This window comes from Solanum tuberosum, unplaced genomic scaffold (assembly GCF_000226075.1).
Source record: "Solanum tuberosum cultivar DM 1-3 516 R44 unplaced genomic scaffold, SolTub_3.0 scf00246, whole genome shotgun sequence".
NCBI lineage: Eukaryota > Viridiplantae > Streptophyta > Magnoliopsida > Solanales > Solanaceae > Solanum > Solanum tuberosum.
Genome location: NW_006239169.1, coordinates 443,217 through 455,468, shown reverse-complemented (window position 1 = coordinate 455,468; position 12,252 = coordinate 443,217). Strand labels below are relative to the sequence as shown.

At 32.0% G+C, this 12,252-nt stretch overlaps 1 protein-coding gene across 1 annotated transcript; it reads right to left on the bottom strand.

Annotated features, from left to right (window-relative positions):
* Positions 1-168: 168 nt before the first annotated feature.
* On the bottom strand, positions 169-6,877 carry LOC102593511 (protein Brevis radix-like 2). The gene is made up of 5 exons (XM_006357339.2): positions 6,094-6,877; positions 5,605-5,987; positions 1,653-1,788; positions 1,112-1,506; positions 169-482 (listed from the first exon to the last, which is right to left on the bottom strand). The coding sequence occupies exons 1-5, from the start codon at positions 6,211-6,213 to the stop codon at positions 404-406; spliced, it is 1,113 nt and encodes a 370-aa protein (XP_006357401.1). The 5' UTR covers positions 6,214-6,877; the 3' UTR covers positions 169-403.
* Positions 6,878-12,252: the final 5,375 nt, after the last annotated feature.

The following is a 12,252-nucleotide window of genomic DNA, read 5'->3' as shown; positions in this document are numbered from 1 at the left end:
AGCCTTGGTAGCATTCGCTCTATTTTATTCACGCAAGTGTTTTAATGAAATTATTTTACGCAAACCAACAACATATTAAGGTTGTAAACTAAAAAATGAACTGAACACTAATCTAAGAAGTAAGATATAAACATATTCGAAAATCATGGCAGAATAGCTACATATACATTAACATGAGCTACATTTCATATGATTTGTAGTATTTGTCTATATTTCTTCATTAACAGTCAGTACAACATTAAAAAGGCCTCTAAGCCTTTCCACCCAGAAAAAAAAAAAGCCTAAGCAACTAGTTTAAGAAAAAGAAAACAATGAGTGGCCCGGATTGATGCCAAGTACAGAAGCATTAAGATACTAATTATGGATGAATATTGATTTAAAGAACTCCAAATTATGTCCTAAATCACAAGTACTGTTCTTGGATCCTGGCTCTGTTCTCTTCCCACCACAACCTGGCATGCATTTCTCCAAATCTTTCACGACTGCATAAAAAAAAATCATCATTCCGCGTCAGAAAAGAGCTTATTGCTTAATCTTTCAATCGTGAGACACAACTATATACAAGATTTTGTTGCTGAGCTTTGTTTCATTAAGGATACTCAATTTGCTAATGGATCATGATTAAAAATAAGGAGAAGATTCGTTTTCACAATCATTGGAGCAGTAATCAACCTTAGGAATGACTCACAATTTAAAGCATGGAAAGCACAAGAAAACATCCCCATTTAAATATATAGATGGATGTCAACCTTAGATATACTAGTACTAGTATGAAAGTAAATCCCACAGTATTTCAACCATCAAACATTTTTTAGTAGACGGACAAATTGCCCTTGTGAATCAGGGAACAAGAATGACACACAAACTTCACTCTTGTATTAGATAAAATAAAATGACTCAGTTGATGGGATGGCACTAAAAATTCATAACCCTCTATCCTCACTGCCATTCACTAGAGAAGAACTCATGCACATAGGAGTAGAGGGTGGCGCTGAAGAAATCAAGATAAAAGTTTTAGAAGCCAGCAAAAGGCAAGATGGACAGATTTAGTTCTTCTGATATTGTCGAGTTTTAAAATAGGAGCTGATAAACGCATAAAAGAATTACTAACCTGAACCTGACTCTTCTAAGCTCTCGAGTACCACCAGGCAACGCTCGAATCGTGATATAGACTCCAGGCTCATCTTCTTCAACCCATTCAGTCTCAACATCACTGGCATTGCTAACAGACAGCTCTCCTGAGCGATCAGCCTCCCTTGAAGAGCTAGTCCGTGCAGAAGCATCCATTGATGGTGTCTCACTTTTTGTCGCACTGATGTTGGAGAGTTTAGGGGTCGAAGTGAGACCACCTGCATCATAATAATGATGAGATTGTGATGGATCTCTTTCAAGAGAGCCTGATGACAAGTGATCCACCCCTGTTGAACGATGAATGTGGCTAGGGAGACGCTCTTTGGTTAGTGGAGGTGTTACCGGACTACTCTCAGCGTAATCAAGCTTCAAGTTCTGAAACAAAATAGTACATATAATGAATAAGAAACATACATGAATACATGTACTTGCAATACAAAAGAGCAAGAAGGCAAGAGTGCTGCTCCAAGCAATTTAATAGGATTGGTTGCAACATTTTGCTACTAACCCACAAGGCTCACCTCATCTTCAGACCTCGGAGGGATTGGCAATGGTACTGCTTGTCGATTGAACCTGCGGACATTGTATAATTCCATGACCTTGTCATAATTCTCAGCCCACCAATGTTGAGCTTGCCACTTGTTAAATAGCTCACGGCTGACAAAAATATCAGTAACATTTTAGAACTCTCAACCAGTTTACCAATTATGGCCTGTGGGGAAGGTGGAAGATGCATTCAATCCTAAAGATCAGTCACCCATGCATACAAAATATGCTCATGAGAAAGCTGCAACTATTGCAGTTCAGATAAAAAAGGCAAAGTGTTACATCACTGCTATCCTCTTTCAGTTAATAACAGTCGTCAGTAAAAGTAGTGACATAAGGGAGTTGACAGCTCAACAAAGACAACCAATGAGGTCTGCAACTTCAATCAAGTTTCATTCTGAACCAAAGAAATCTCATGCTGAGCTGATCTTCCAATTGAAGATTCCAAAACTCAGGACTTGACTGGCAATTAGTGATTACAGCATTTCAGAGTAGTAAGGACTCTAATATTGAAGCAATAGCAGAGTTAGCAAAATAGTGCTGGGACAGGAGGTCACAATGCTTTTAATTCATCACAATCAATTTTGTTAAAACACAATTTTCAGTTGCAGCTCATGCAATAAGCAGAAGCTAATTAGTCAACTTTGTATAGTTACAGGTAGAAATAGAAGCATGCTATGAAGGGAAGGTGGAAGCCCACACCGACATACTCAAGAATTGAACTGCAAACTAGAAAGGAAAAAAAGAAGTTGTACTTTTTGCATTATAGTTTTAGGTAGTAACAAAATTGGTCGCCAAAATGAGATTAAAAACAAAAATGTTTCTGCTAATGTTACGACCTGATAAAGCCATGAATCCATATATTTCCAAACAGAAATGAATTAATTCTTTATACGTTACTCCGTTCATTTCAATTTGTTTGGCCTACTTTGACTTGGCACAGAGTTTCAGAAAACAAAGAAGATTTTTGAAACTTGTGGTCTTAAATTAAAGATATGTCAAATGTACTAAAATGTTCTTTAATCTTTTGGTTTTAAACATGTCATGTGAAAACGATGAAACTAAAAAGTTACTAAATAGGGAAAGAGTTCTTCTTGAAATTGATTAAAAAGGGGAAGTAGGTAAAACAAATTGAAACGGAAGAAGTATTTACTTTTCTAAAGAAATTTAAAAGTTCACTTACTAATGAACTAAAATGACCAACAATAAGAAAACTCATGCTCATAATTAATTAGGCACGGGTCTTAGCTGAAATTCTCTAAGGGCAATGATAACTTAAGCATATAATTAAGAAGATAAAAAAACAAAAAAAAGGTCACATGTTATCACAAGAACCACTAGTTCAATTTTAATTCACAGTAGCATTAAACAGTAAACACACGTGCATGATAGAAATGAGACAGCAGAAAAAATGTCCATGGGTGTTTTTCTACCTACGTCAGATAGAAGATTTCATTAAAGATCATCAGTTAGTATTAGATTTGAAAGCAATTGCTCAGCCATGTAGAACAAACAACCAGTCCATTCTACCCGGTTATTTGCACAAGTCTTCAATAATTTGATATGTAAGAGGGGATACCCAACTACCTGTCGGTAGAACAAGAAACCTTCCTAAACTAGATGTAGATAATATTGGCAAGATTGGAACTATCCAATTATGTTACGCTTAAATAGGCCAATCATAACATCATATACCAAAATCGTCACTCCCTCTAACACTGCCAGTTAAGCCGAATCTCAAAGCTCGAGGACAAGTAAACATGAATGATTAGGCTTGATTTACCTATAAATGAAGTAGGATATATCCATAAAGACTGGAAAGAGATGTTAATTTCTAGTGAATATTATACTTGTCACAACTAGTGCTTTTTGGAGTTATTTTCATAATTAGAGGGTCTGACAAGGGAGAATCGGTAAATTCACATTTTTTTGCACTCAAAATGCCCTCTAAATTTTAAACCACTACCCGACTATCCAACACATTAGCCAAGAATAACCCTGTCAAATACCAAATGGTAGTCTTCCATTCTTTATCCACTCTATTTCTTCCAATCTTTGTCTTCCATTGTTGTCTCTTTTTCAATTTCAACATCCGGCTATTTTCTCTCTTTCATTCATGAATTTCATGGACAAATATGTTTATGTTGTTTTTAAGAAGAAAAACCAAGTATGTGAATCGGTAAATTCACATTTTTTTGCACTCAGAATGCCCTCTAAATTTTAAACCACTACTCAACTATCCAACACATTAGCCAAGAATAACCCTATCAATTACCAAACGGTTGTCTTCCATTCTTTATCCACTCTATTTCTTCCAATCTTTGTCTTCCATTGTTGTTTCTTTTTCATTTTTAACATCCGGCTATTTTCTCTCTCTTTCATTCATGAATTTCATGGACAAGTATGTTTATGTTGTTTTGAAGAAGACAAAACAAGTATATACTCAACTTGGCAAGAATGACCATTGGAGTTGGTAGAAGCTTGTACCGAAAATATGACAAGTATGATGATGTAGATTGGAATCTTCGAATAGATAGAGTGAAATTATCCGAAGAAATCATTTCGTAATTAGCAATTTTTTTGGCTGAAGTTTTTGAAAAATTATTTGGACGATTTTTGAAATGTAAATTGAATGTTCTTTATTTTGTTATGTTAGTTTAAAATTTTGTTGTATCGTATTGCATCATGTATTAAGCCTGATTTTTTTGGAGTAGGCCCTTGGTCATTCTTCCACTTCTTGCATATTCTTACCAAGTTAAAAGTATATACCTTATTTTTTCCCTTAAAAACAATATAGACATAGTTGCCCATGAGATGAAATTTATTGACAAAAGAGATTGAGAGACAGAAAATAGCAGAATGTTGAAAATGATGAACAATAAAAGAACACAACAATGGAAGACAAAAAGATTGGAAGAAATATAGTGGACAAAATATTGAGGTGGATAAAGAATGGAAGACAATCGTTTGGATTTAACATGGTTATTTCTTGAGCAGGGTTATTTCTTAGGTTGTATTCCATGGGCAATGTTTAGGAAAATTGGGTAGTGGTTTAGGAGTTGGTTTAGTAGTTTAAAATTTGAAAGGATATTCTGGATGCAAATAAATGAGAATTTATCGATCTACCCTTGTTAGCCCCTCTAATTACAAAAATAACCCCAAAAGACATTCGTTGTGACAAGTTGTGATAAATATATTTTGACTAGAAATCAACATCTCTTTCCAGTCTTGATAAATATATATTGCTTTATTCATAAATAAATCAAGTCAAATCATTTGTGTATACTTGTTCTCGAACTTTGACATTCAGCTTTCATGTTAATTAATAGGGTCAGAAGAGTGATGATTTTGGTATATGATGTTATTGATTGACGTATTTCAGCGTAACATAATTGGATAGTTTCAGTCTTGCCAATATCATATACATCTAGGCAGGTAACTAGGTGTCTCCTCTTACATAACAAATTATTAAAGACTTGTACAAATAACCGCTTAGAGCGGACTGGTTGTTCGCTCCACATGATTGTTCACCAGTTACTTGCTCTCAAATCTAATACTAACGGATGATCTTAATGAAATCTTCCATTTGACGTAGGCAGAAAAACACTCATGCTTGAATATTGTATATGCTTCTTTTGTACTTTGGAGAGATTCAATTTGTTAAGTCAGCAAGACAGTATTTTAAGCCTTGGTAAAAGACCCACTTTTGGTCCACTCCATAATTTCTGGCATAGTGCAGCACAGTGCAGATATATCCAACTACAAGTCTACTGTACAATTAAAAATCACATTCCAGAAAACGACTCATCAAAAGGTCATTCGGCGCCACACAAAAAAAAAAACAGGAAAAATTGAAACAGCAATACTAATTACTCGCAAACAAACAAGAACTTTCAAAGAACAGATCAAAGCAGAGAAAAAGAATACCTGAATCGAATTCGTTTCAGATCGTTACCACCCTCAGGTAGAGAAACAAACGTGATTAGAACACCAGGTTCCACCTGAGCAACCCATTCTTTAGACTCCTCATCATCTTCTTCCATACCGACAACGGATTCGCTCCGGCCACTTACTGATACCGGCGTACTTTCACCACTGGACAGAACTTTCAATCTCTCTTTCATTTCCTTACCCCACACCCTTGGTGTCGAATTTGAACTCCCGGTCCTTTTATACGAGTAATGAAATCTTTCAGACACAGACCCAGTTTCAGAATCAGCATAGTTAGGGTTCTGGTTATGATTTGAACCCCCTGAACATGGCTTACAGTTCTTATACGCTCCTGAAGCTTTAACTGCCATATCCTTGATCTGAAAAAAAAAACATCAAAATAACAGCTAAATAAACATGCTTTTGAACTAAACAACTTCAACAGCTTTTTTTTTAAGTTCATTTTTTCATTGAAAAAAAAAACACCTGAGCAGTAAGGGCTTTAATGGCTTGCTTTGTGCTGGGTGTTGCAGCCGTTTCATCTTCCTCTGGTTCACGCAGAGATCCAGTATTCAGCTGCTTCGAACATGCTATACAAGTCAACATTCTCAAATTTTCAACCTAGCAAAATACCCACTAAGAAGAAATACACAAAATTGAGATTAATGTCAAGAACTAAGCACTCATCACTTCCAGACCAGCAAAACAGAGTAGAAACAGAGGACTAATATTACACACTACTCAACCCCAAAACTGGAAAAATTAAACAGAAGGGGTCAGTCTTTTTGAGCATTAAAGACAGATTTACATCTGAAAACCAAACAAGCAAACACAAATGCTAGTCTTCAGATCCATCTGAAACAAAAGCTCAATTCGAATATGGCGAAGAAGAAGAAAGAGAGAGAAATATGAAATTGGGTTTTGTGAAAAGGAGAAAAAAAAAAGAGTAGAATACTAGCAAGGAGGATGGAGTAACCGAGGCGTTAAAGGCGGAAAATAGGGGTATAGATATAAGAAGAGATCACGAGAGAGAGCTGGATCTCACTATACTTTCATTACTCAAATGAAATGGAGTGAGTATACTATATTACTAGTATTAATACTCGTTTTCCATTCTTCCCAGTTATTACTCATCACTCTCTTTTTGTCTGTGGAACTTGAGCAGTTACAGGTAGAAAGTGAGAGAGAGAAAGGGCTGTTGAGATTTGTGGGGTTTTCGATGCTATAGAGGGGGGCCAAGTATCAAAGCGGAGGGTTGTGGCAACTTGTGTTTCTCTCTCTCTCTCTTCACCTTACAACTCAGTATATGTCACAACTATATTTTAATAAGGCGGAGAGGTGTTAACGGGATAGTTTGGTAGAGCGTATAAAAATAGTACTTACTACTTCGTTGTTTTACTCTCTCCATTTTTTTATGTGTTGTTCTTATTAAAAGTAAATGTTCTTTAATATTTGTGATTACACAAAATCAATATATAAATGATATTATTTTTTTATTTTACCATTGAGATTTATTAGTCTTAAAAATATAAATTTGATCAACATAAAAAAATTAAATGATTAATTCATGCTCACTGGTCAATTTAATTAATCAAAATAAATTAATTTATATTCATTTATTAAAAATTTGAGTTCAAGATAACACTAAGTAAGGGTATAATGGTAAATTTATCTAGTTTTGTTAAGAGACGTCAAATCTAAAATGGTGATAACTAAATAGGAACGGAGAGACTGTTATATATTGAAAAAAATGATTTAGAGAATAAGTAATTAATGTTAAGAGTATATCATGAAATTAATTTTTCTAAACATATTATAAATGATAAGTAAAACAAATATTTTTTTTAAAATAATGTACAAATAAAAAATGAACAGGAAGTATATAATAGGTGGAGAGGTGTTGGCGATGATTTTGGAGTACTCTTTCGTTTAAATTTGTTTTTTTAAAATAAATAAATAAGGCTTTTGAATTTTATTTTCTAAAATTAAACATATGTCAAATGTACTGAATTATTTTTAATCGCATGATGTTAAACATGTCACATAGAAAGTTGAAGTTAAAGAGTTGCTAAAAATTAAAAGAGACAGTCTTTTTTAAAACAAATTAAAAACAAAAGTAGGTCAAACAAATTGAAATACAAAAAAATTGAATATGGTATATAAATTAGTTACAATGAGATATTTCTTATCCATTGTTTGATTTGGTATATTGTAGTTGTTTGTTCCTTAGGCACACTTACTCATGTATTAATAAGTCTTGCATCGCTTATACCATGATTTGTTGTGTAGTAGTTATACGTAGGAATTAGGATGTAAATTCTACTAAATAAAGAATTAATGAGTCATAGGATGTATAAGAATAATATCGAATAACGTGTATTAATAATGCTTACATTATTGATAATGATATTAGTTATGTTATCATTTGTTGTGCTGAGATTGTTTTTCATGCATTATTTAATTTGGTGTATTAAAAATAAGATATATTTCATAATTTCTAAAAAACATATATAATACAAGAACGCCTTCCACAAATACAATAGAAAAATGTAGAAATGATTTTGAGAGGCAGATATGTTTCTAATCATGCTAATACATATATTAAAATTCATTGCATTACTAATATCATAATTTTTATATATTAATTATGCATATCTTAGTATCTAACTATATAAGCATTATTAATACACAAATTTTTAAAAAATCAAATAAAATATTAATAACATATAAAATTACTATACAATTTTTCTAATAATTGAGAACGTATAAAATTCTGACTTCGTCTCTGTCTCTGACTAGCCCGGAGGATAAAAGTTGTGGCGATTTTGGCAATCCTAATGAAAAGTAGGCGTTACATGCGCGGGTCTTTTGGGCATTGAGCCTTTGATCGTGCCGTGCGTGCGCCACTCTATGTTTGTCGCTCTCAGTCCCCAAAAGGCAAAAAAGGGGTATTTGGCTATTTGCTATGTCATCATCTCTCTTTTAAACAGTAACCTTTGCTTGCGGATTTGTGTGATGATGCTTTTGTTATCTCCAATAATATTATCCTTTACCCTTTTTCGTTTTTCTATGTTATGAACTAAATTTGTGAAAATGTGTGGTCCCTTCTCAATCCTATCTTTTTTTTAAAGTATTCTCTCCATCTCAATTCATATTCATATGATACTTTTGGTTTTTGAGATTTAAGTGAGTTTATTTTTTATCATAGATTTTTTATATATCTTAATTATTTTGAATTGTCAATTATTATGAGTTTGTGACATATAATATTTTTTACGTAGTTTATAAATATATAAATTTTATTTCAAAATTTTTAAAGATTTCATGAATAAATTTCTGATCAAACTTAAATTATTTGACCCTCGAAAAATGAAAAGTAACACATAAGTTAAAACAGATGGAGCATTAGATTATACTGTCCCAATTTCACCTCCGAAACGATTGCCACCACTTCATGTAATGTAAAGGTCTAATTTACTCATTATGGCCATAGTTACTTTATGGCAATTTTATATTCTTTAAAAATAAATATCTTATTTTACTGGTTTATTTTTAACAAATTAAAAAAGTTTTATCATTTTTTTTCCATATTATCCGTAGTATTAAATAATTGCATGATACAGTAATAATAGTCAATTTTAGATTTTTAAAATGTCAATAGTAAGATTAGAATAGTAAAATATGCCTCTAGTTAAAGTTTTAAGTAAAGACAATGTCTTCACTTTATGTCAAAATTAAAATTTGAAATGAAAGAAATAAAAATGATTTTGAGGCTTTAATTTAAACATGAGCTTTTTATCCATTTGCTAAAAAGAAGCTTCACCACATGGCTTCTTTATATTCTTTTTATTTTTGCTTATTTTTATGTGATGATTAGCAACAAAAGTTGGTAGTGATGGAATCTCTATTTAAATTAAATGCTACGGAAAAAGCAAGAAAGGTACAAATACGGTTGGCAATTTAGAGTATGATGAAAATGACTTTGCTTTCTCTAGCTTGTTTATATTTAGAAAGTATGTCCATCACTTTACATACAAAATAATGTTAATAATTATTAATACTAATTGTAGAAATGTAAGTATCTTATGTCTTGCATTCTTTTTTCATAGCTTATGAGGTTGGATCTAGGTAAGGATTCATGGGTTCGAACGAACCCAATAGTTTTTTCATAAACTTTATATTTGTACTAAAAAATTAATTAAATATTTATATATATTAATTTGTGAACCTCTGATAAAGTTGATTGACGGTTATTAACGAAATTTAGAATTCCAAACTCTAAATTCTCGCTTTGCCTCTGTATATGGTAGGGCATATAAACATACTATATATTGATTAATTATTAATCTGGTCACACTACTAAAAATAATGCAAGGGATAGAAAATCGGCGAACATGATCGATTGACAAAATCAAGGGAAAATCACCTATCTTTCGTTTTTTTAAAAAAATTTATAAAATTAATAGAAAACTAACGGATGTTCACTATTTTTTTATATAAAAAAAAAAGTAAACGACGTAATCTCTCGGTTTTTTATTATTTGTTTACAATATCAAGGAACTTTGTTGATTTTTGAAATGTGAAATTGTAGTTGAAGAGTATAAATTAAAATGATGAAAATATTTAATAAAAAAACGTATGTGGATTGAGCGGTAAAATTGTCTAAAGTCATAAATAATATATGAGTTTGCTTCGAACAAGTTGACGAACATGATTGATTGTGTCCGTCGGTTCTTTGAATTTGAGACAAAATCCAACGTCCCCGAGTGCATGTATTTGGGCCACTATATTGATCCTGTCTACCCAATTTGATCGTTATTCTCCAAACAATTTTTAATAGTAAATATTATTATAATTTAAAGGGAAAATTGTATATAATAACAAATTATTAATTCAAATTAAATGTTATAATCATAGCTTGATTTAATTATAATCCATTGCAAATTGTTGTCATTCACCTGAGCCCTAGGTTTCTCGCTCGCCACTCTCGTCAGTCTCTCCCTCACCTCTCTCGCTTTTATACAAACACAAAGGTATAAAATGTATTTGTGTTTTGTATAAAGCGAGAGAAAATTGTATAAATACATATATTTTTGTTCCCCTCTCCCCGATCTCACTCGCCACTCTCACTTGCCTCTCTCACTTTATACAAACACAAATGTATACATTGCGTTTGGTTTGTATAAAGCGAGAGAAAATTGTATATACAAATACAAATACATATATTTTCATTCTATACACTTGTGATTATACAAATACAGATCTTCCCCTGCCCAGTTTCCTTTTGTCCTTCTCTCTTTTCTCGCTTTATACAAACACATACTATACAATTGATTCTTTTGTATATGTATACCGAAACAGATTATACAATTGTTTCTTTTTGTATATGTATAGTGAAATATACATGTTAATAGCCATAGCAAACAAGTTTGCTATGGAGTGCAATTATGCAAACTATAGCTATAACATACAAATATGATTTTTATGTTTGTTATATGATGTTTACATTTGCTATATGTGAAAGTTCTAGATTTCTCAATTTTGAGCTCCAAGAATAAAGTCATTTTTGACGCGAAACAAATTATCTTCCAATTTAAATTTTCTGATTTATACAGTTAAAACATAAAATGAACAAGTGGAAATAAATAATATATATGATAGTAGTATATGAAATACTTTAAAGAGTATTAATTAATTTGGACAACATAACGGACCCTTACCACATGAGAATTAAGAGGGGAGTAGGGGTGGGTACCTAGCTACAAGCCTACAAAGTAAATGATGGTAAAAATAAAGAAAGTAGTCCATGATCAAGCCACGTGAATGTGGCTATTTTATTTGAACAAAGATGTTTAATTATTATTTTTAATATATAGTTTCTTTATTATAACCTATCTAAAGGACCCACCGCAATATATACAGTATCTATTACATTTCATATTTAATTCTATAACGTCTACATTCTCTCCTTCTAATTTTTGCTTCTTAGTCTTGCGAAAATAGGATTTTCTGCTTTACGAAAATAATATCAATTTTTTATGTTTTTTTCTATATTTGCAACTATAATTTTATATTTTACTCAATTTGGGTTTGTTATTTGAAAATGTTACTATATATAATTAAAGTGTTACATAATTTTTTCTGTAAAATTAGTATTGCTACATTGATTTAATTAAGGAGTCATCTGACTTTTGATTCTTCACTTCAAGGAGTATAAAGTCGCTATTCAGCCCCAGGGCCGACTCAACAAGAGTGGGGACCTAAAGCCAAACCTTAAAGAGAGGCCCTAATATTTTGAGAAGTATTTTGTTTCTCCAATCTCTTTAATAATTTTATTCTTGACTTCACTTGCCAAATAAGTTTAATAATTCACTTTGTATATTATGTCCAAGGTAATGACAATAAATTTCGTCGTGCTTATTCTTCAAATATGTTCTTGCATAACTGGATCAAATTTATTATTCATTTCAATTAGGCTTTAAAAATTACCGTTACTTTCTTGATAGATCTTTCCATTTGTTCCCCTAAATGCTAAATTATTTTTCCAAAGAATTTTGAACACGTCAATAATTCTTGACAATACATTTTTCATTGCACTTTATCGCTATCAATTTGTTCCTGCACAACTTTATCAAAAAAAAATTT

Bases quoted from the DNA above. Each gene is read 5' to 3' on its own strand.
- LOC102593511 (XM_006357339.2), bottom strand. From the start codon at position 6,213: ATGTTGACTTGTATAGCATGTTCGAAGCAGCTGAATACTGGATCTCTG. The intron at 1,789-5,604 runs GTATTCTTTTTC...TATTTTTGTCAG, and splicing joins CTGAAACGAATTCGATTCAG to CCGTGAGCTATTTAACAAGT. The intron at 483-1,111 runs GTTAGTAATTCT...TTTTTTATGCAG, and splicing joins CTTAGAAGAGTCAGGTTCAG to TCGTGAAAGATTTGGAGAAA.